Below are 23992 nucleotides of genomic sequence, written 5' to 3'. Positions count from 1 at the left end.
TTTTCACTCTGTGATCTGATTATGTTTTTGCCATGTTCACATGCTTGCAATTGTATTTCCTGATCCCTTTTGGCTCAAGGTCACTAAGGGACTTTTGTTAAGCTCTTTGAGTATCTCCATGCCATGCTTTACTTTGCCATGTTCAGGTCCTGTAGCATATTGTTTTCATGCTCCAAAGAGTGCTATCTGATCTGAAATTCCAGACAAGTGTTAATTTCACTAAGTCTGAAATCTGTTTACCAAATGCATTTTTGCCATGCTTGTTTGAACCTGTTAATGGATGAATTGGCCGTAGCTCAGTGCTAGACTTTTGTTAAGCTTCTTGAATGGATCCCTACCATGTATTTTGATGCCATGTTTGGGTGCTGTAGCATGTCCATCTTGTTGCATTTAGATGACTACTTGCTGTAAATCGCAGAACGTGGTCATATTTGAATCGCTTGCCATTTCCAAACCGTAACTTCGATTCCGGCGTTCTTTATATTGTTTTCAAGCGATTTCATCTCATCTTTCCAGTGGCACACTTGGATTTCCAAGTTGAGGCCAGGTTCATTCATACCTTGCCAAATCTTGTATATGCATCCCGCATTGCATCCCGTATAGCATACCATCTTTGCATCATATTGTTTGAGCTTTGCACGTGGTTGATTGTGTTCCGTTTGCTTGTTTGTCTTGTTTGGGTAGAGCCGGGAGACGAGTTCGCTAACGAGGAGCCCGTTGAGTTTGCTTTCGAGGATCCAGTCAACTCTGACAACTTTGCAGGCAAGATGATCATACCCTCGAAATCACTACTATCTTTGCTTTGCTAGATGCTCGCTCTTTTGCTATGCCTATGCTACGATGCCTACCACTTGCTTATCATGCCTCCCAAATTGCCATGTCAAACCTCTAACCCACCATGTCCTAGCAAACCGTTGATTGGCTATGTTACCGCTTTGCTCAGACCCTCTTATAGCGTTGCTAGTTGCAGGTGAAGATTGGAGGCCGTTCCTTGTTGAAACATTATTTACTTGTTGGGATATCATTATATTGTCATGTTATCTTAATGCATCTATATACTTGGTAAAGGGTGGAAGGCTCGGCCTCTCGCCTAGTGTTTTGTTCCACTCTTGCCGCCCTATTTTCCGTCATATCGGTGTTATGTTCCCGGATTTTGCGTTCCTTACGCGGTTGGGTGATAATGGGAACCGCTTGATAGTTCACCTTGATTAAAACTTTTCCAGCAATGCCCAACCTTGGTTTTACCATTTGCCACCTAGCCTCTTTTTCCCTTGGGTTTCCGGAGCCCGAGGGTCATCTTATTTTAATCCCCCCGGGCCAGTGCTCCTCTGAGTGTTGGTCCACCTGTCAGCTGCCGGTGGCCACCAGGGGCAACTCTGGGCTGGCCTACCCGTACCTAGGACAATCTGAGTGTGCCCTGAGAAAGAGATATGTGCAGCTCCTATCGGGATTTGTCGGCACATTCAGGCGGTGTTGCTGGATTTGTTTTAACCTGTCGAAGTGTCTTGAAGAACCGAGATACCGAGTCTGATCGGAACGTATCGGGAGGAGGTCTATTCCTTCGTTGACCGTGAGAGCTTGTCATGGGCTAAGTTGGGACTCCCCTGCAGGGATTTGAACTTTCAAAAGCCGTGCCCGCGGTTATGCGCAGATGGGAATTTGTTAATGTCCGGTTGTAGATAACTTGAACCTTAATTTATTTAAAATGAATCAACTGTGTGAGTTGCCGTGATGGTCTCTTCTCGGCGGAGTCCGGGAAGTGAACACGGTGTTGGAGTAATGCTTGCGCAGGTTGTTCTCTAGTTTCTCGTTCGCGCTTTGCCCTCTTTTCTCGCTCTCTTTTGCGAACAGGATAGCCACCATATATGCTAGTCGCTTGCCGCAGCTCCACTTATATTACCTTGCCTTACCTATTAAGCTTAAATAGTCTTGATCGCGAGGGTGCGAGATTGCTGAGTCCCTGTGGCTCACAGATTACTTCCAAACCAGATGCAGGGCCTGATGATTCTGCTCCAGGTGACGCGCTCGAGCTCAAGTGGGAATTCGACGAGGACTCTCAACGATACTACGTGTCTTTCCCTGATAATCAGTAGTGGTGCCCAGTTGGGGTGATCGGGACCGTGTCGCATGTTGGGTTATCTTTTATTTTGGCTCCGTAGTCGGGCCATGAGTGTTTGAATGTTGTAAGGCTATTTATGTACTTTGATTGACGTGGCGAGTGTAAGCCAACTATATATCTTTTTTTTATTATCTAAATTACATGAGATGTTGTGAAGATTGCCTAACTTGCGACATTGCTTTCAATGCGGTTATGTCTCTAAGTCGTGCCTCGACACGTCGGAGCTATAGTCGCATCAAGGACGTGACAATAATCCTTAGGGAGCTCGCCATATTAATCACAAAGTCACCAGAAATGTTGCAAAAGCCCGCGTGACTCATGACAAGCATCCGTTGCCGTGTAGTTTGCCACAATGTGCTCTGCCATGTCCTTGTTCAGCAAATCACCTATACATCTCGACGCCGTGCGCTGTAGGGGAATGTCACCATGAATCTGCAGAAGCCTTGAAGGGCACAAAGTTCAACGTCAATTATTCCATTTTTTTGGAGGCAAATTATTCCATTTCCATTCCAGCAAAAGAAAACATTCCATTCCCACCGTTTTACCGTCCTGTGCTATCCCCCCCTACTCCCTCCCAAGCCCACGACTCTGATGCCAAGCCCACGGGCGCAGCCCGACCCAACAAAACATGCGGCACGTCACCCGGCTCTGAAACCAAAAAGCAGATCAGCTTCTTTTCATCCCCTTCCAGCTCGCGGCGGGGGTCATCGAAGGGAACCCTCTCCGCCCCTCTGCCCTTCCACCGCCGACCGCCACCTCCAAGGGATTCATCTCTCCCCATCCTCATCCTCCCCCTCCGCCGCCGCTCTGCTGGACCGGACCGGCGTGGAGCAGAGATCCATCAGGGCCTGGATTTGCTTTTCCTGCTGGTGGCGAACCCTAGCCTGCTTCGGATTGCCCGGAGAGCTTGATCTGTTCCTCCCTTCGCGGTAAGCATTCCAATCCAAACGCCTTTTGTCTGTTAAATCCGTCGATTTTTCCCCATTTTTTTGCGGATTCGTTTGCTGTTTGGTGGAGTAGTGATAGCAGCCTGTTTCCCACGGAATTTAGGGTTCGAACTGACCCCAATGCTCCTCGTTCCGTCCGCCCCCGATGTCGACGCGCTAATGCTCTGGCTTCTGTTGTTTCCGCAGCAGGGAGAGCAACTGGAGGTTTCGCTTGGCGCTCTGTTGATGGTACAATGAGCAGGCACAACACCCGCAATAAGAACAAGAGGCCACGCGCCGATGAGTCTGCGAGCCCGTCTTATGCTGCTCTCAAGTATGTATACATTGCCTTTTCCCATTGCTGGGAGCTGGAGATTTGATAGGGTGAAGGGGGAGATTTCAATGTGTTTCTGTTGCTGACATGTTTTTTGCTTGGGGTGCTGCTGCCTGTGCTATGCAGGAGGATACATTCCACTGGCGCCATCACGCAAGATGATATTAGGCAACTTTACAGCGTGTGGAAGCCGGTTTGCCAGGGCTGCCATGGGAACACCAAGGACTCACCCAATTGTTTCTGCGGGTTGATCCCCACCACCGGTGGGACGAGGAAGACTGGCCTCTGGCAGAAAAATGGCGAGCATGTCGGTAGCCTCGGCCCTGACCCATCCAAGGACCTCCGTGCTTCCACTGAGACGCCTGCTGGATTGACTAATCTGGGCGCGACATGTTATGCTAACAGCATACTTCAGTGCCTCTATATGAACACTTCCTTCCGTTCAGGCATTTTCTCGCTAGAGCCAGACATCTTGAAGAAGCAACCTGTTCTCGATCAGCTGGCTCGATTATTTGCGCAGCTACACTCCAGCAAAATGGCTTTCATTGATTCAGCACCTTTCATCAAGACCTTGGAACTAGACAACGGTGTCCAGCAGGACAGTCACGAATTTCTCACCTTGTTTTTGTCTCTGCTCGAGCGTTCGTTAAGTTACTCCAGGGTCGCTGTTGCAAAAACTATTGTGCAAGATTTATTTCGTGGAAGTGTGTCGCATGTGACTCGGTAGGTAAAAATGCCTAAATTGGTGCTTTTCTCAAGATTTATTTTGGAAACTGAAGGGATCTGAACTTTAAGTTAGAAGGTTTATCTTCCCAATATTACCACATCGTGTTTGCCTTGTATGCTCCTGTTTGCTCGCATACACTGTGTTTTATTGTCTTGCGATGTTCTGCCGCTACAGAATTACTATAAAAATATCTTAGTTTGTGATTATAATAACAAGCCCGTTATCTTGTCAAACAGCAACAAAATAGTTAGCTGGATATGATTTTTTTTTTTGAACTTGCGAGTCCTGTTTTGCTGGATCTTGTACTTAGGCCAAGCTATGTGCTCAGGTACATATCTTTGATTTTGTAATTGGATTGACCACTGAGTACATTCACAATTTCTAATTCACACAGCTTGCACATACCAAAGTGAATGATAATATGATATGTTAGTTCATTTGTACTACTCATTAATTTTGTGGAGGACTGATGTTGGTTACCATATGCTTAAGGTGTTCATCATGTGGAAGGGATTCTGAAGCATCTTCAAAAATGGAAGACTTCTATGAACTGGAACTGAATATTAAAGGTTTAAGTAATTTAGAGGAAAGTCTGGATGACTATTTGAGCGTGGAGGCACTGAATGGGGAGAACCAATATTCCTGCGAGTCATGTCAGAAAAGGGTAGACGCCACCCGTTGTATAAAACTTCGCTCGCTTCCTCCTGTTGTTAATTTTCAGCTGAAGCGATATGTATTCCTACCAAAGGTGATTACTCTGATCCAAGCTTGTTCATAGTTTTGTGCTATCTGTTGCCCCTGCTTCTGTCTTGTGTGATTTCTCGATTTGTGTGGAAGAAACTTACTAATTTATTTCCTCCGCAGACAACAACGAAGAAAAAGATTTCTTCATCATTCAGTTTTCCGGGACAGCTAGATATGGGGAAGCGGTTGTCGGATCCTTCATCCAATTACATTTATGGCCTGGCTGCTATTTTGATTCATAAGGGTAGTGCTGCTAATAGTGGTCACTATGTGGCACATATAAAGGATGAAAGCAATGGTCACTGGTGGGAGTTTGATGATGAGTGTGTATCCAGCCTTGGTTTTCACCCTTTTGGTGAAAAACCAGGCAAGTCATCTGAAAAAGCGGATCAGAAATCTGAAGGTACTTCTACCGAAGGTTCTGTGGCAAATGGTAATAACAGTAGCCATCATGAGGCTGCACCGACTTCTAATATGGGAGAGATGTTCTCTTCCACTGATGCTTACATGCTAATGTACAAACGTTCGAGCAAGGATGAAAATGGTATTAAAAGCAATAATATTGTGGAAGCCAGTAATAGTTCACTTCCACGCCATCTGATGGATGAGATTGATGCTTTGAATGCATCATGTGTAAACGAATGTGGCGAGTACCTAAGTAAAAAAGATAACCTTTTGGCTTCCATACAAGAAAGGCGCCAAGAAGTAAAATCTGTTATTACAGAAGCACCTGCTACTCCAGACGATGATTCATATTTTTGGATTTCACTAGACTGGCTTCGCCAATGGGCGGATAATGCTACCCCTCCCTCGTGAGTTCTCTAGAGCGCTTGTTTATTTATTTCCACTCTTCTTTTTCATCTACATTTAAATGCTTTATTATTATTTGGTGTCGTGACAACACTATCCTTGCAAATGTTGTTTGTCTCAGTTGCGTAGAAACTCATAACTTATTGCTCATGTGACTACTTCGTATTGTTGTACTTTTTTCTCTAGTATTCTTGTACTGTTAGTTATCTGGATTGTTATACAGTTGGTTATCAAATCTATGGATGATAAATAAAAGCTGGGTGTTAAATGCATATAATGCTCATTTATACCACAATCCATCAAATATCTGAGTACATTCACTACATTGATTTATTTTCCAAACACAACAACCATCATGGCAGTTCGAAGTTCTGTGAAGGCATCATCTGTCTGTACCTCTAGGTTTAACCTATGCTTGCAGTATCTACATGAAAGGAGCTGGCTGGTAGTTGCTAATATTTTTCATTGCTAAGCTCTAGGCTAGATCAGATTTTCTTGATTTGAGATCTATCTTAGCCTTTTGGATTTTCTGTCCGTTCGAATATATAGGGACATAATAGGGTATATTTTGATTGGCCGGGACAAGGTCGGCCATACCATCACATGCATACACAACTATTCATTATCATGAGAAGCAGCCCATAAGGAATTTAACTTCACATGAGAATGCAATGATAACCTAATACCAGTTTTTGATTTCTGAACCCTTTTAGCAAACCGATTATTAGTTTCTTGTGAAATATATGTGCTATCTCAGATATAGGTGCTATACGTAGCAGTTCTTGAAATTTTGTATGGCTACATTCCTTGTTATGCACACTAGCAAAGTGCCAGTGCGTTGCAATGGATACAAAATAAACCAATACATATTCACAAACTTGAATTTTCCCCCCTATTTTTGGTATATATATCACTAAAAATATGGTGTGTTCCATACAAATTTATTCCTCTTATCTGTTTGGGTGAGGCGGTGAGGGATGGGGCTGATATGGAGAGACTAAGTGGTTTTCTGCAAATGTGGAGCAGAGTCGTGTGGTCTTTTTACAAAAATGTCGTAGATTACTCCGCATGTGTTAGATGCAGATTGGATGGTCAGTCAGATGTTTAACACACCATCGTCACCAACTAAATCTTTAATAGGTGTAGATATTCTTCTGAACAAATAGCCTTAGGATATTCCTGGCAGGATCCACATAACAACTTTATGTTGGTTTTGCAGTTCCATTGACAACATTCCAATTCAGTGTGAACATGGAAAAGTTCCAGCATCTAAAGTCACATCCATGAAGCGGTTATCGGCTAAAGCTTGGGAGAAGCTACTTTCCAAAGTAAGAATCTTCTCCATTTGTTGGGTTTTATTTCTTAGAATTGTTTCTCTCACTCGGTTTGCTTAGTGGTAATGTTTTACTTTAGTTATTTGCAAGGACACTGTATTTTGTACCTAGTTCTGAACTTCTTATACTAAAATACTGCTGATGGGTATCATTTATATTGTTACATACTAGTACGGAGGAGGACCAACACTCAGCAAGGATGATGTTTGCAAGGAGTGTCTCAAGGATGTAGCAAAAACTGCAGTTTCTGCTGATGTCTATCGTGATCGGAAAGCATCGTTAAAGAATCTTGCAGAAGCTGCACTTGCTGGAAGTATTCCAGAAGGTCCTTCTTACTTTATTTCGAAGGCATGGTATGGAAAGGACATCCTTCTCAGATTCTGATCTTGGTTCTGTACGTGACTTGCTAAAGATAAACATTTTTTACGTACAATTAGGATTATCCTCCTCAACTACTGTCTTTGTGGAGCTATTTATATACAGACATAATATTCTGCTTAAGGCATGACTTGCTGAAGCTAAACATTTTTTACGTACAATTAGGACTATTCTCCTGAATTACTACTGTCTTTGTGGAGCTATTTATATACAAATACAATATTCTGCTTAAGGCCCTTCCAAATTTCAGTCCAGTTATATGATGTACTATAATGTGTTTGTAAGAATCTTTATCTGCAGTTCCACCAACATGAGTCATATGCTAGGTCTGTATGTTGTGTTTACTTTTTACTGCCTTCTAATGGTTGCTCTGTATTGATTGCCCTTCTGTGCAATACTTCAACCATTACCATGATGTGGGATGTGGCCAATCGTCATAGTTTTCTTGATTGGGGTTTTACACCTTAACCAGTTTCCAGTTATAACCTAAGTATGTCTCACAGTTGTTCCATGAATTTGACACTGAATGCTTCTTCTGTTGATGTGCACTCATGCATAGTCTTTTATCATTCTTCCCGTTTTGCTGTCCCAGTGGTTGCATTACGTTACCAAATCACAGCTATCTACTAGTCTCATACCGATCTATTTTGCCGTTGCTCCCAGGTTGTCCCATTGGCTGCGAAGAAAAAATGTGGATATCACTTTTGATGCTGATAAGGGACCAACAAGTGCTCTAAGATGCAGCCATGGGAATCTTCTTCCAGAGCACGCTTCTGGGGCAAAGCGGGTATCTGTGCCAGAGAGCCTATGGCTATTTCTCTATGAAACCATTGCAAAGGAAGCTGATGATATTGTGACTTTTCCGTCAGATACTCAACCATGCGAGATCTGTGACCACAAATTGTCAGCTGTTGCTTCTGTTGAGGATAGTCTTAGGTAAGCTAAAAATGCCATAATACAGTGAACTAATCAATGTCAATGCCATAATACAGTGAATTAATCAATGCCATATAATTGGACTCACGGTTAACAATGTCATAATACCATGGATTATTAATGTGAGATAATGAACTGTTCACTTAAAGTGGGTGGTTATATTAAGTTTCTTTTGGCATGTTATTTCTCTCTTCAGAGCGGTGAAACTGAAGCAACGACAGAGCCATGAAAAGTTAATCTCTGGGAAAGGCTTTGCACTTAATCCTGGACAAAAATATTATTTGGTTCCTTCGTCGTGGTTGTCAGAATGGAGAGCTTACATTACAGCGACTGGAAAAAATGTTTCGTCGTTACCAGAACCTCAAAGTCTTGAAGTTGCTATAAATTCACTTAAATGTGAAAAGGTAAACTATCTCTTCTCTGTTCTGCTGATAAGTCGTCCTACATGACGGTATGTGTGTTTGGTTCTGAAAAGGCCAGGAAAGACTTGAACTCTAGTATATAAATTTCTATAGTCAGGTAAGTGTGAAGCTTGCTGTTAGGGTAATATGGCTAGAAGTTAGCTTACTATTCTCCTATTGTGAAACAATGAGATGAATATTAGCACTTTTTGCAACACATTGGTGAAGACTGACTGCTAGGATAATTTGGGCAAGGAATTGCACTTCTGCACACTGTAAATTGTTTATAATCTACCTATAAGGTTGTGTGGTATACCAGTTGGATTCATTGAGTGAGGCCCAAGAGTCATACATATATAATGCTGCCCTTTTGCATTCTGTTAATATCTGCCAGTGTAATAGTTTAGAAATGTAATAGTTTTACAGAGCAAAGCAAGACACAAGAATGGGATAAGATATAATTTTGACATGAGTACAATCATACTTTGAGAGCACTACCAAATAAGTATGCATCGTAACTACCTTCATATCTGTGGCATGACACATGTTTGGTGCTCTTGCCTAATTGATTTAAGAATTCACTATAAGTTGTTATTTCGTCACTTCAAGTGGGGTTTAATAGAATATTGTGAAGATTTGTTTGGTCAGCGAGAGATGTTTAATTTGACCCCCCTGTAAATGATGTATGTATGGTGGGTAATTGATGCATGGTTCCTTTGCATATTGATATTTTTAATGTGGGTCTCTAGGAGACTCAATTTATTTTGTTGACTTGATTTGGCAAATTTGCATTACCACCACCTTTGTTATCTAGTTATTATGTTATAAACTATGAAGTATTTCTTTTTGAATATTTTGATCATTTTTCAGCATTCTAGATTGTTGCAAAGGCCTTTGGATATAGTTTACAAGCGTGGGGGCATCACTCAGAAAACATCGAATGTAAGTTCATGTGGTCTTCATAACTTATCTTTCCTACTCCTCTCTTTGTTGCCTCTTTTTGGGCTAGCTGTTTTCTGAAGTCTGTCCATAGCGTTGTTGCTCATTGGGACGACTTGATTTTTTTTGTTGTGTGTGTGTGTGTGAAATTGATGTACATTGGTTGTAACGATGTTCCCCCAGATTGAGAGCTTGAGCTCCAGCTCTTTTTGTTCAGAAGCAGATGATATCTGCTATAATGTGCTGTTCCTCTTTCAAATATGCGACATATCGGTTTCGAACTAGTATTTATTTGTTTCATGAAGTTTGTATGTGGTAAAGATCTCCCAGATTGGGAACTCGAGCTCTGGCTTTCTTGTCAGAAGCACAGGAGGACGTCTGCTGTGCTGTTCTGTTCCTCTCGAAATATGCGGCATATTGGTTTCGAACTAGTATTTATTTGTTTAATGAATTTTTTATGGATCTATACTGGTAATGCTTATGAATATAAATGCATACTAATACTAGATAGAAAGTATATAATTCTTATACATTATTATTTAGTTGCTTTCGATTGCTGTTTTGGGCATTGTTTTACTGATATGTTTTGTTGCTAGATGAAAACAAATAATCTTGACGTTGTGGGTTAACTATATACTTGGTTTTCAGACTGATGGGTTAGCAATCATCTCAGAATCCGACTGGCAATCATTCTCTGAGGAGTGGAACGTGGCACATGCAGATGGCGCATGTGCTGAAATTCTTTTTAGTAAGAGCTCAGAGGATAAACCGCACGAGTCATCTGAAGCAATGGTAATTTTGGAAAAAGATCCGGACCAGTTTATTAATGGTGCAAATGGTGACTCGGAGGACTGTAGACCCTATGTCAGAACTGATCCTGAGGTAAACTAAATATTCTAGATTAGAGTTATTGATTTGCATATCTGACCATAACATTCTTATGTTAATGTAACCTGGTTATCATATGCACAAGCACAATGCGTCGCCTTGCAGTTGCCGGCTTGCACACTTGACTAGTTAAAATATGAGAATCTAAACCAGTAAACAACAATACTACCAGGAAAGTATAATGAACAAGAAACTGCAATAGTGCTCTTCTTTCATGTAGGTTAGTCCTGATGACATGATGTTTGAGCAATTAGAAGCTATTTTACTACAAGTGTGCAACATTCCTTTTCAATAGCTCTCCTGTAAACCATCAAGGTCGCAGCTGTGACAGCCTCTTCAGCTTTTAGATACGAGTTGTTGGTTGTCGCCTCCTAATGCATGATTCTAAAGTGTAAACCATCACACAAGAGGGAATGGCAGGGAGACGGTGTGTTGGATGAAAAAAACGGCAGAATCTTGACTCACGCCTCATAGATGAGCTTAGTGATAAGGTTTACGTTGTTAGCTGAGTGCTGTTCCCTTGTAGTAGTTGATTTAATCAATTAAAATTTTCAAGCAATGGAATAACTGTACCTATCTGATGAGTAAGAAGTGCATATTCTACTTTCCCCCTTTTTTTTATCTCAACTCTACTTGTGAATTTTGTATGCTAGGTTTGTGAAGAATGTATTGGAGAAAGAGAGAGCTGTGCATTGGTGGAGAAACTCAATTACCAGAACGAAGATATCCATGTTTATCTTGTGCGTGGGAAAGAAGCACCAAAGTCAATTAGGGAGGCATCTGCAGCTCTTCCTGTTCCAGATCGCCGGACTTCAAAGCGTTCTCGGAGAACAACCACAGGGAACTCAATCAGTTTGAAAGTCTCTGGTTCTACAACCGTCTATCAGTTGAAACTCATGATATGGGAATCTTTAGGGGTATGTCATGCACATCAAAATTTTACTTTATGCAAACAGCCGAGCACCGTTCCTCTTGCATTTCATATACAAAAAGGGAAAAACACAAGAAAAATTAAGAAGGAAACTTCAGCTGATTGGTACGACTGCCACTTCGTATCTGTTTCAGCTGAAAGAAGTTCGCTAAATAAGTATCAGTATTGAGTCTTGTGACCGGTACCCTATAGTTCAAAACCTTCTCGACTGGAAGGCATATTTTTCAATTAATCTTATCACTTGCGTGCGTTTGAAATTATTTGAACTGTACAAAAAAATAAGTTTGAACTTAAAATTGTAAAGCTTAACATTGTTAGCTGCAACCGGTAATTATGAAAGTGATAAGCTCCGGTTAAAAGTACCAGGTGCTTATCAGTTAGACCCAGCTATCCTACATGTAGTTTTAAGGTATTTTTAGGGCCTTACAAACCGGGAGGGAGGGTGTACTAAAAGGAGGGAGGGCGCACCTACACATGTTACTAAAAGAGAGAAGTGCATATTACACCCCCCAACTCTAGCCCTAGTCTAATATACATCCCCCAACTCCAATACCGTCTAATATACACCCCCCAACTCACAAAACTGGCCATAATTCAACCCTCCCCTCCCTGTTGACCGGTTTTGACCCAGTTTGACCGGTTTTGACTGAGTTGCCTATGCTGTTGGGGAGGGGAGGGTTGAATTCTAGCCGGTTTTGAGAGTTGAGGGGTGTATTTTAGACGGTATTGGAGTTGAGGGGTGTATATTAGACTAGGGCTAGAGTTGGGGGGTGTAATATGCACTTCTCTCTTACTAAAAGGATCGTTGCCTATGCTGTGATTGTTCTGAACCTTTTGAGCCTATCAGTTGGCCCCCATACCATTCATCATACTGGAGTACTGTAGCTATACATCGCACTTGCTGTTGAAATATGGTTCCCACCTTTCTCCAACAGCTTAAGCTTTCAAGTTCACTAGTTATGCATGCAATTCAATATGGTATTAGAGCCAAGTGGTCTCGAGTTCAAGACCTGGCCAATGCACTTTTAACAAAACAGTTGCGGTTTACATCGATCCCATGAAATTCTGGAGGAACCTAGACGTGAGGGGAGTGTTGAAATGTATTGGCCACCAGCTTTTGGATTAACTGGTCGGTGCATGCATTTCAAATTTCAATACTTGCATGATCACTTGATCACATTTTTTTGGATTTTATTGTGCTTCCTTTTCTGAAGCATTAGTAATGTTCACAGTATTGGCAAAGTCAATCGTCCAATAACCTAGTTTTGACTTGATATGGGGATACATAATAGTGCAACGTTCCTTGGCTGCTGGTAATCGGTAACTATTTTTGGTCTAATGCCCCCCTTCTCTCCATTTTGTTTAAAAGAGGGGGCACACCTACACATGTTACTTTTATTTTATGCCTGGGTGCAGAAATCTTGCTTGTTTGGTTTGCATTGTGGTTGTCTGCTTCAGTCCAATTTTTGCTGTTGTCATATTTAGATTGTGAAGGAGAATCAGAAGCTTCATAAAGGCCCTCTTGAGATCGAAGAGGATTTTGCGACTCTTGCTGATAAGTGCATTTTCCCTGGGGATGTTTTGTGGGTTAAAGATTCTGAATTGTTTGAGGACCGTGATATAGCAGGTGAAGCCCTAACAACTATGATGACTTGAACATTTCTGAAAACATTAGATTGTTAACTTTGCTATCCTATAATATTTCAGATGAAATTTCAGAGCCGAAGGCTGATGCACTACCTGCTGAGGAAGGCTTTCGTGGTACACTATTGACATCAAGTGTATCAGCTCAGCTTTGTCAGGACATAGTATCGAGTGAATGAGTTTTCATGTGATCTACATCGCTGCATGCATACATTGGCATCGCTGCTGGTTACTCTTGCTTAGAGGTGAAACTCCTACTTCACTTCATATATATTTTGTTTTTTCTCAGTAGACATCATCAGACTAAAAAACGTGGCTAGGCTGGACCGAAGCTCAAACGGGCCTAAGTTGACTTTCGAGCTTAGTGCTAGGCTTGAGCTTGGCTCGGGCAAAACTCAAATAAGCTTAGAGCTTAGCATAAGAAAATACAGTGTTGTTTCATATGGAAATTTAGTAAAGCTGGACTTGGTGTGTACGCTATTGAAAACTATGCTGGCCCATATATGAAAAGCTGGAGTATCTCATGCTCAGCTCCCACAAAATAAGTACGTATTCAATATTACATGTAAGTGAGTTTTGTCGAGTTACTACTCTCGTTATGCTCACATGCTCACTCGCCTAGGACTCACGGAGCTGAGTTCGAATAGCTCGGTGTGGTGATTGCTGCCCTCTGTTTTGCATCGTAGTATGTATGTATAGTTAATTAGTTAGGTCTGAAGGCTACTAATTACTACTACCATATTCATAAATTTTATGCTATTCTGAAAACTTAACTTCCGTTTATCCTCCATGCTTCATTTGATTTCTTTATCTACCAGCGAATCCTCTCTGTTAAGTTGGTTCTAGACGAAATGCCCATGCGTGCATTGCCTTTCTTACTTTTTCTTTTGTCCATTTCAAGGCCCGACTCCTGCCAATATGGTTGTCTTGCTGATGAAGAAAAATACCTGGCTAAATTTAGGCACTAACATATGCTCTCTCTTGTATCCAGGAATCTGATGTTTGGTCATACCAAGTTACGGGATCCGCTGGACGTGGCTGGAATTTTCGTCTATGGCTGTCTCCGTGCTTTGTCTTTTCAATCTGTTGTATCCCAATTGTCCACAGTGAGGGGAAAAAGGAAGAGGTTCTGATGCACTCTTCTCTGATGTAATTACTTAGGTGTAGTTGATGACTATTTCTGGCTCTGCCGCTTGGCGTCAGCGTAACCTTTTATTTTTGTTCATGAGAGCCGTGGGAAACTCCCTTGTACGGTTGGGACTATGTCGACGTTTTGGCAAGGAGCCTTAAACTAGCTAGCGTCTGCTTGGATGGGAATGGTAGGGTCTGTTATTCTTTTAGTCCCCTCTGTGGCTTTTATACTAACCGGGCTTTTCGCGGGACTGCTTGCATGTTCTGGTCACTGGTCACATGGGAGGCCCAACATACCAAGCCAGGCCAGGCAGGTACCCTTGAATCAAAGAAATTAAAAACTTCTCCCGCAAAAAAAAAGAAATTAAAAACTTAGCATGCAAATAATGAAAAACTGTCAAGTGTAAGTTCAATGTGCCCCAAGATGTCAGCTAGCTTACGTCCTCATGCAGTCACGCTTTCGTCAACTGACGATTTAAGTTCTATTATATGAACTTTGTCCAGCGAGGTAAAATCAACTTTGCGGAACAGAAAATCTAACGCTCAATGACACCAGGAGGAAGGAGCAAAAAGTTCAGCTTAGAGCAACAATACATGATGCTGGTCTGGTGCAGGACAATTAATCATTTCTGGGAAGTCTAGCAAGCTTAAGCAATCTGTACGTTGATGTACTGCGCTGGAGTACCCGATCCGTTGGAACCTGTCATCCGGCACGATTCCTTTAGAGCATCTACAGCTCGGCGCCTCAAACCTGCCTCAAATGCTTGGACATGCTTTATTTGTAATGCCGGGTTCTCACAACGACATCAACGTGCTTCAGCGATCTCTGGTATTCAGGAGGCTTTGCAATGGGAATCACCGCCGTGCAACTACACCATCAACGGCCGTGACTACAACATGGGATACGGCCTTGCCGATGGCATGTATCCTCGGTGGCGGCGTTTGTGAAGACCATATCGAAACCATAGGCAGGAAACAAAACCACTTTGCAACAATGCAGGAAGCAGCGAGGAAGGATGTGAAGTGGGCATTCAGAGTGCTTCAAGCTCGTTGGGGAATTGTTCATGGAGCTGCAATAATATGGGAATCAGAAACTTTGTGGTAGCTCGTAACATGTTGTGTTATTTTGGACAATATGATTGTCGAGGATGAGGGTGATGGTGTTGCCCGAAACTTTCAATCTACTATTTATTTTTAATCATGGCAGTACAAAGAATACTAGAGATAATAAGAATTACAACCAGACCATCAAGAAAGAACTACCCTGACCATCCAATTGATCCTGTCTCCTCGTGAATTGGCTGCCCCATTCCCTATGGTAGGCTGATCTGACGAAAACTGTCCATGCAACAAAGTCTTTTACGACATCAGTGTTGAGAGGGGTCTGAAGGGTTTGCTGGACATTGCGAGAAAACATGTCCCCGATCAATATCTCATCCCATTTTTCGGAGTGTGGGTTAATGAGATCCTCAACCTTGGAGAACATAATACCCTCATGTGGTGTAATAACTTTGCGTGGTGGACCAGAACCGATCCAGAGATCATGCCATATGTCATTTGGGATCAGGTTCACACTCCCCAAATGTGATAGTTTTTAAATGTCCGAATTCCCGTAACAATACTTTGCCATGTATATGATGATCACTCTTGGTTCCTACCTCCAAAATATTTCCATCCAGATAGTATTTTTCGTGTAAGACACATGCACATAAGGAATCGTGGTTCTGAATCATTCGCCGACATTGCTATCATAGCAAGATTAAAACTATAAAGGCCTCTAAATCCCCCCCTCCCCCCCCCCCCTTCTTCTTTGGGATACACATCTTTCACCATGCGAACCAATGCATTTTGTTGACTGTTCATTGTCTCCCCACCAAAAATTTGAGAGCTCATCTGTGATTGCTTTGCATACCACCTTAGGTAATTTGAAGACTGACATAGCATAAGAGGGAGTTTCCTGTATTACTGCTTTCACCAAAATTTCTATACGAGAGAGAGATAACATATTTCTCTTCCCAACTCTTTAGCCTCTGACACACACGATCTATAAGATGTCGAAAGCAATTGCTTCCTGTTAAACTATATGATACCCCACACGTTGTTGTGGGAATATTTTACAATGTATTTCAATGAGATTTGGTTGGAACATGAGTATTTAGAGTAATAATATGGAATTAAAACTAAAAATACATATGATATATTGTGTTTGATTGTGTATAGTTGTAAAATATTTATTATATGTACATATCATAATAAAATGGAAATTCTCATGCATATTTGCATATTGAAGTGGACTTTTTCTTCTGCATGGTTGCATGTTGAGATGCGTTTTTTTTTCATACATGTTGCCTGTTGAGAGAAATAAGTTGGTGTAGGCTAGCTATTTAGTTATACACAAGGTGTTGCAGGAACTATATTAAAACAAATGCATAAGTATTTGCTTGAAAATAAACAGAACAATTGTAAAGGTGTTCTCGGTTTTACATTTAAAAAACCTACGGAGTATAAAATGATGTGTAAAAGGTGAGAAACTTTTGAATTGAACTTAATGTAACACCATCTTTTAACATAAATTTGAAGCATGAACTATATATTTGGAAAAAGAAGAAATACTTGCATAACTTGATGAGGTGGTATGGTTGGCATGGATATACAATGCAAAATTGTAACTTATGCGTACATGCATTACTTTTGATTCCACACAATTTCGATCAGACAATTATCAATGATTGAGGTGATGTGGAAGCATGCATGTGCAAAAAAAAATCTAATAGTGAGGGTTAGCCATTTATGTATAGAAGATAAGATCAACCGCCAAAAAAAAGGGTATAGAAGATAAGATTACAGAACGAGAAACTTACATGAGCACCATTCTCACTATTATGCTCTCTTATAGGGACTCAAGTGCACGAGATCTCTGTGTCTCCAGGACAATCCCGCAAAGAATACATCATTAGAAAGACAAGGTATTTTATATGGAATACTCCTAGTAAATTAATTCAACGGGGACCATAGGCCCTCCTCATTCTGTTTTTAACCAAGGCAAACCTTTGCCTTTTTTATTAGTTCAAAAGAAGTTTGTTGTCCAGTTAATCAAAGAAAAAATGGGCAAAAAACTGGTGCAACAAACACACGCCCACAACTCACCACAGGTCACCACTAGCCTAAATGGTCACGGAGATAAAAACTCGACTCAACTGTACATCTCTGTTGTCACTGCCCCTAGTATGAAACATGGTTTAGGCTCAGTTGATCTAAAACCACATTAAGCTCAGTTGATCCGTCAATGATTAGTAGAGCAGCATCGTGGCTGGACCTCGCAAGAATGCTACTGACATTGCCCATTTTACGTAGCACGTTTGGAATAAAAGGAACCGGTACATGTTTGAGAACTTCATCGCCCACACTGATTTTGTCGTTGGTCATATCATTTCTGATCCTGAGATGCTGGGCGCCCCTGCCTTGCAGTTGTAGCTTCTTGCCCCTTTTTTTCCTCTCTTGAACTCATACTTTTTTTTGTCAAACTCTTGAATTCGTACTTGTATCATATAATGCAAAGGCAGAACCCCATCTATAACCTTAAAAAAGGATAGCCACCGCATAAAAAACCCTCAAAAAAGGAGAGAAAATTTTCTTATGGTAAGGATCAAGCAGACTTTCAGTTCACTTATGGATGACATCATCATCATACAACAGATAACTCAAAATCCTGAAGAAAGAAATCTAATGAAGAAATGGGAATATGCCCGTTTCCAGAACTGATTTGTTGACCACTACTCACATTAAGATCCAGAAGTTTTTATTTCCTCGCTGGACTGTAACTTTCTCGAGTGGTATGTTGAAGGTACTCAAGATGTCCAAAACCTTGTGAGCCCACCCATCAACTTTGTCACATTTGATCTCGACGATCTTCAGATGGGTGAATGCAAATGATTGCTTTGATGGAGTGTAACTTCTTTGTATTTTCACCGGAACTTTAGGTTCCTAAAGCACTCAAATATTTTACTTACATCAGTCAACCATGGATAATTATCAACTTCAGTAACAGAAGGTTGTTCATGTACACGATATAATACCTCAGAAAGCTGGATAGTGAGCTTCTCCAAAATTGGTGAATGTTTGAGGAAGCAATTTAATATATTGAGGTCACCAGCAATGCCAGGGCACCAATTGCTGAGCAACAAAGTCTTTAACTTGCTGAATGTTGGGCACAATTTCAAGTCCCTGTTGATAATAAACTGTGAAAAGGAACAAGATCATATAAGTAATTTGCTGAAATGTTGCAGCGCAAGGTGCGATTACACCAAGCGCGGAATGGGAGTTAAATTTTTTGGCTTCAGATGTGGTATTGAAATAAAGTAATGCAAGAGGTTTAAAACTCATGTATACATTTTTCCTAGATGTATGATAGTCAGAAGCTTAGAATAAGATACTAGTATAAATTGTACGGCAGCCTGTATGACCAACATAATACTCCTGCGGTTATAATGTCCCAAAACTAAATCTAACCACAAACCGAAGAAGCAAGTGCAAGCAAGCATGCATACCACTTGAGGATGAACCCACAACTCCAACGAGGCAACTTGTGATAATCCTTTCAAAAGCACAGACTCGCCACGCCTATCGTGAGCACCACTTTCAGATTCATAACATCCATGACATTGACGATCATCGCAACCTCCATAGTCATTCTTACGACAACAATCAAGACATGTATTGATTCTAACAATTGCCGAAGTTAACAGTGACATGCTTTCAATCGGTACCGGCGTCCTGCCGTAAAAACCGTCTAGCTCGAGGGAAACAAGGTTGGGCAAATAGACCCGGGCGCGGAAGGCGCCTGCCCGGAAAGAAGAGTAGATAGTGCTGAGATGCTTCAGGAATGGAGAAGAGATATCCCGCAAATGGTGCAATCCTCCATCCTGAGACGAAGCAGCGCAGGACAGCCCGAGAAATCGAGCGTGCTGCTGTGCACGTACAACCTCCGAAGTTCCAGTCTTGTGAGGTGCTGGGATATGAGAGGGACATTGGCAAGACTTAGACGATAGTCGGTACGCAACGCCAGCAGCACCCGGGGTCTGCACAGCAGGACGAGCCGGAACCACCTGTTCACGTCCTCCTCGTTAGCGGGCACGGGCAGGAACACCTTCGAATCGAAGTCGAAGTCCTTGGAATCGAAGTCGTCGCCGTAGTTGAGGTCGAGCTCGAACGAGTCCAGTCGCTCGCTGGGGTCGCGGAGGAGGAGCAGGCTATCCACGAAGTTGACGAACCACTCGTTGGTGCATCCCTTGCCGGTGACGCGCAGGGCCCGGGCGGATTTCCAGAGGTGGCGCCAGCGCCGCGCGAGCCTGCAGGTCCGCACCGCATCGTGCGCGGGGAGGAAGGAAAGCACGTGGTGGAGAAGGTCGTCGGGGAGGGCGCTGATGCAGTCGGCCATGGACGCCTTCTCGATCTGGCGCCGCAAAGCTAGGTCACGTGCTCCAGTAAAACCCTCGATCGAGGGGGCACTTTGTACAGAGCGCTGCTTGACATACGAGACAGTACTATATAGGCACCATCGATCAGGTTGGTTCACGGTCGTTTGCATGCATCTCGCCGTACGAAGTCATACCTCTTTTTTCTTTTCTTTGAAGAACTGCCTTTTTAAGAGCATCTCCAACAGCGCTAAAATACAGTTTACAGTGTCGGAATCGCCAGCTTTTGCGCGCAGCGGCTGCTGCAAAATAAAGCGCGTCCGAGCCGCTCCAGCAGACGCGCTAAACTGCAGCGCGCGTGAGTAGCCAACGCTTGCCATATGTTGCATTTTGAAGACAATATGATAATATTTCAAACATTATAGCATAGTTTAAAATCACCCAAACAAGTTCATGCCATAAATAAAAGTTCAAAATCATGCCACATCACATCATCATCCAAGTAAGTTCAAAATCATGCAACCTAGTTCATGACATAAAAATTCGCACAAACAAATGGCACATCAACAATCAAGGAATATATATTTGACATGAAGAAAGCAATAGCAATAAATACTGAACAAGCTAACGGATGGGTCTTGTCCATCACATCATTCTCCTAATGATGTGATCCCGTTATCAAATGACAACTCATGTCAATGGTTAGGAAACCTTAACCATCTTTAATCAACGAGCTAGTCTAGTAGAGGCTCACTAGGGACACGGTGTTTATTTATGTATCCACACATGTATTAAGGTTTCCGATCAATACAATTCTAGCATGAATAATAAACCTTTATCACGAATAAGAAAATATAAAATAACAATTTTATTATTGCCTCTAGGGCATATTTTCTCCAGTCTCCCACTTGCACTAGAGTCAATAATTTAGTTCACATCGTCATGTGATTAACACCCATACTTCACATCGTCATGTTACCAACACCTATGGTTCACATTGCCATGTGACCAGCACCAAAGGGTTTACTAGAGTCAATAATCTAGTTCACATCGACATGTGATTAACACCCAAAGAGTAATAATGTGTGATCATGTTTTGCTTGTGAAAGAAGTTTAGTCAACGGGTCTGTCACATTCAGATTAGTATGTATTTTGCAAATTTCTATGTCTACAATGCTCTGCATGGAGCTACTCTAGCTAATTGCTCCCACGTTCAATATGTATCTAATTTGAGACTTAGAGTCATCTAGATTAGTGTCAAAACTTGCATCGACGTAACTCTTTACGACGAACTCTTTATCAGCTCCATAACCGAGAAACATTTCCTTAGTCTGTTTTAAGGCACCTAAGGATAATTTTGACCGCTGTCCAGTGGTCCACTCCTGGATCACGCTTGTACCCTCTTTGCCAGATAAGTGGCAAGACACACATCAGGTGTGGTACACAACATGGCATATCGTATAGAACCTATGGCTGAGATATAGGGAATGACTTTTCATTCTCTCTCTATCTTCTACCATGGTCGGGCTTTGAGTCTTACTCAATTTCACTCCTTGTAATACAGGTAAGAACCCCTTGTTGGACTGAACCATTTTGAACTTCTTCAAATCTTATCAAGGTATGTGTTTTGTGAAAGTTCTATTAAGCGTCTTAATCTATCCTTATAGATCTTGATGCTCAATATGCAAGTAGCTTCACTGAGGTATTTTATTGAAAAAATCTTGTTCAAGTATCCTTTTATGCTATCCAGAAATTCTATATCATTTCCCAATCAATAATATGTCATCCACATATAATATAAAAAATGCTACATAGCTCCCACTCACTTTCTTGTAAATACAGACTTCACCGTAAGTCTATATAAAACCATATGCTTTGATCACCTCATCAAAGCGTATATTCCAACTCCGAGATGCTTGCACCAGTCCATAGATAGATCGCTGGAGCTTGCACACTTTGTGAGCACCTTTAGGATCGACAAAACCTTATGGTTGCATTATACAACTCTTCTTTAAGATATCTATTAAGGAATACAGTTTTGATGTTTATTTGCCAGATTTCATAATCATGAAATATGACAATTGCTAACATGATTCGGACATACTTACGCATCGATACAGGTGAGAAAGTCTCATCGTAGTCAACTTCTTGAACTTGTCGAAAACTTTTTGTGACAAGTCAAGTTTTGTAGAGAGTAACATTACCATCAACGTTAGTCTTCTTCTTGAAGATCCATTTATTCTGTATGGCTTGCCGATCATCGGGAAAGTCCACCAAAGTCCATACTTTGTTCTCGTACATGGATCCTATCTCAGATTTCATGGCTTCAAGCCATCTGTCGGAATCTGGGCTCATCATAGCTTCTTCATAGTTCGGAGGTTCGCCATGGTCTAGTAACATGACTTCCAGAACAGGATTACCGTACCACTCTGGTGCAGAACGTGCTCTGTTCGACCTACAAGGTCCAGTAGTAACTTGATCTGAAGTTTCATGATTATCATCATTTACTTCCTCTCTAGTTGGTGTAGGCATCACGGAAACGGATTTCTCTGATGTGCTACTTTCCAATTCGAGAGAAGGTACAATTACCTCATCAAGTTCTACTTTCCTCCCACTCACTTCTTTTGAGAGAAACTCCTTCTCTAGAAATGTTCCATTCTTGGCAACAAAGATCTTGCCTTCGGATATGTGGTAGAAGGTACCCAATTGTTTTCTTAGGGTATCCTATGAAGATGCACTTCTCCGATTTGGACTCGAGCTTATCAGGTTGAAGCCTTTTGACATAAGTGTCGCAACCTCAAACTTTAAGAAATGACAACTTAGGTTTCTTGCCAAACCACAGTTCATACGGTGTCATCTCAACGGATTTAGACGCTGCCCTATTTAATGTGAATGCAATTGTCTCTAATGCACAACCCCAAAATGATAGTGGTAAATCGGTAAGAGACATCATAGATCGCACCATACCTAATAAAGTACGGTTACGATGTTCGAACACACCACTACGCTGTGGTATTCCAGGTGGCGTGAGTTGTGAAACTATTCCACATTATTTTAAATGAAGGTCAAACTCGTAACTCAAATATTCACCTCCATGATCAGATCGTAGAAACTTTATTTTCTTATTACGATGATTCTCCACTTCACTCTGAAATTCTTTGAACTTTTCAGATGTTTCAGACTTGTGTTTCATTAAGTAGATATACCCACATCTTCTCAAATCATCTGTGAAGGTCAGAAAATAACGATACCCGCCGCGTGCCTCAACACTCATCGGACAGCATACATCGATATGTATTATTTCCAATAAGTTATTAGCTCGCTCCGTTGTTCCGAAGAACGGAGTTTTAGTCATCTTGCTAGGGATGAAAATGGAGTGGAAACTTTCCGTTTTTCCGAAGGAAAAATGGAAACAAAGAGGAAATGTGAAAACGGAAGCGGAAATTTGCAAAACAGAAGTGGAAATGGAATTTTTTATGCGGAAATGGAAACAAAAATGGAATGGTGTTTTCTGGTGGAACATGCATGGAAACAAAACTTTCCATTTCCGTGAATTTGGAATTTTGTTTTTACTATAGACCTATGGCTCCTTTGTAGCCCAACCACCAAAGAGAACACAATGACACAATTAGTAGGATGGATCTAAGGCCCAACTTCTACTACCACACATGTACTCAGCTTGACCCTATACGCAATTGTTCAGTACTACTAGAATACTACGCTAAGTTGCTAACATAATGATATTTTTTTGTAGCCATGTTAACAACTCATTAAATTTGTTTGTTTTCATGTGTATTTCTCAATGATTCAAGGGGTTTTTAAGTTCCAATCAATGCCCATTTCTGTTTCCATATCCTCTTTGTATTCGCTCCGTGTCCGTTTCCGGTAGTATCTGTTTTCGTATTCATTTCCGGGGTTTCTGTATTCGTTTCTGCTTCTGCAAAAAATGTGAAAACAAATATGGTAGCACCCAGTTCCGTCCGTTTCCGCTCTGTTTTCATCTTCTTGCTCATGAGGCATGATTCGCAAGTATCGAATGATTCATAATCAAGTGATTCCAAAAGTCCATCCACATGGAGTTTCTTCATGCGCTTTACACCAATATGACCTAAACGGCAGTGCCACAAGTATGTTGCACTATCATTATCAACTTTGCATCGTTTGGAATCAATATTATGAATATGTGTATCACTACGATCAAGATTCAATAAAACATTTACATTGGGTGTATGACCATGTAAGGTTTTATTCATGTAAACAGAACAACAATTATTCTCTGACTTAAATGAATAACCGTATTGCAGTAAACATGATCAAATCATATTCATGCTCAACA

At 41.5% G+C, this 23992-nt stretch overlaps 1 protein-coding gene and 1 pseudogene across 2 annotated transcripts; one reads left to right on the top strand and one right to left on the bottom strand.

Annotated features, from left to right (window-relative positions):
• Nucleotides 1-2764: 2764 nt before the first annotated feature.
• On the top strand, nt 2765-14422 carry UBP26 (ubiquitin-specific protease 26). Of its 2 annotated transcripts, none has more exons than XM_048716254.2 (15): nt 2765-3048; nt 3253-3379; nt 3506-4102; nt 4599-4854; nt 4971-5662; nt 6880-6988; nt 7166-7347; nt 8036-8308; nt 8505-8712; nt 9580-9651; nt 10297-10530; nt 11190-11453; nt 12953-13094; nt 13175-13356; nt 14103-14422. In XM_048716254.2, the coding sequence occupies exons 2-14, from the start codon at nt 3300-3302 to the stop codon at nt 13288-13290; spliced, it is 3225 nt and encodes a 1074-aa protein (XP_048572211.2). In that variant the 5' UTR covers nt 2765-3048; nt 3253-3299; the 3' UTR covers nt 13291-13356; nt 14103-14422. The 2 variants fall into 2 exon arrangements, with proteins under 2 accessions (XP_048572211.2, XP_048572212.2); XM_048716255.2 differs by having other exon boundaries at nt 2768-3048; nt 3256-3379.
• Nucleotides 14423-17927: 3505 nt separating this feature from the next.
• Nucleotides 17928-19679, bottom strand: LOC147976507 (F-box/LRR-repeat protein At3g62440-like; annotated as a pseudogene).
• Between the last annotated feature and the right edge of the window lie 4313 nt (nt 19680-23992).

Source organism: Triticum urartu, chromosome 4A (genome assembly GCF_056163025.1).
Source record: "Triticum urartu cultivar PI428250 chromosome 4A, HENAU_Tu73, whole genome shotgun sequence".
Lineage (NCBI taxonomy): Eukaryota > Viridiplantae > Streptophyta > Magnoliopsida > Poales > Poaceae > Triticum > Triticum urartu.
The sequence above is the reverse complement of the archived record's forward strand: the minus strand, read 5'-3'. Positions and strand labels throughout refer to the sequence as shown.

Coding starts and splice junctions, on each gene's coding strand:
- UBP26 (XM_048716254.2), top strand. CDS start 3,300: ATGAGCAGGCACAACACCCGCAATAAGAACAAGAGGCCACGCGCCGAT. Junction 3,380..3,505: donor CCGTCTTATGCTGCTCTCAA/GTATGTATACAT, acceptor TGTGCTATGCAG/GAGGATACATTCCACTGGCG. Junction 13,095..13,174: donor TGAGGACCGTGATATAGCAG/GTGAAGCCCTAA, acceptor ATAATATTTCAG/ATGAAATTTCAGAGCCGAAG.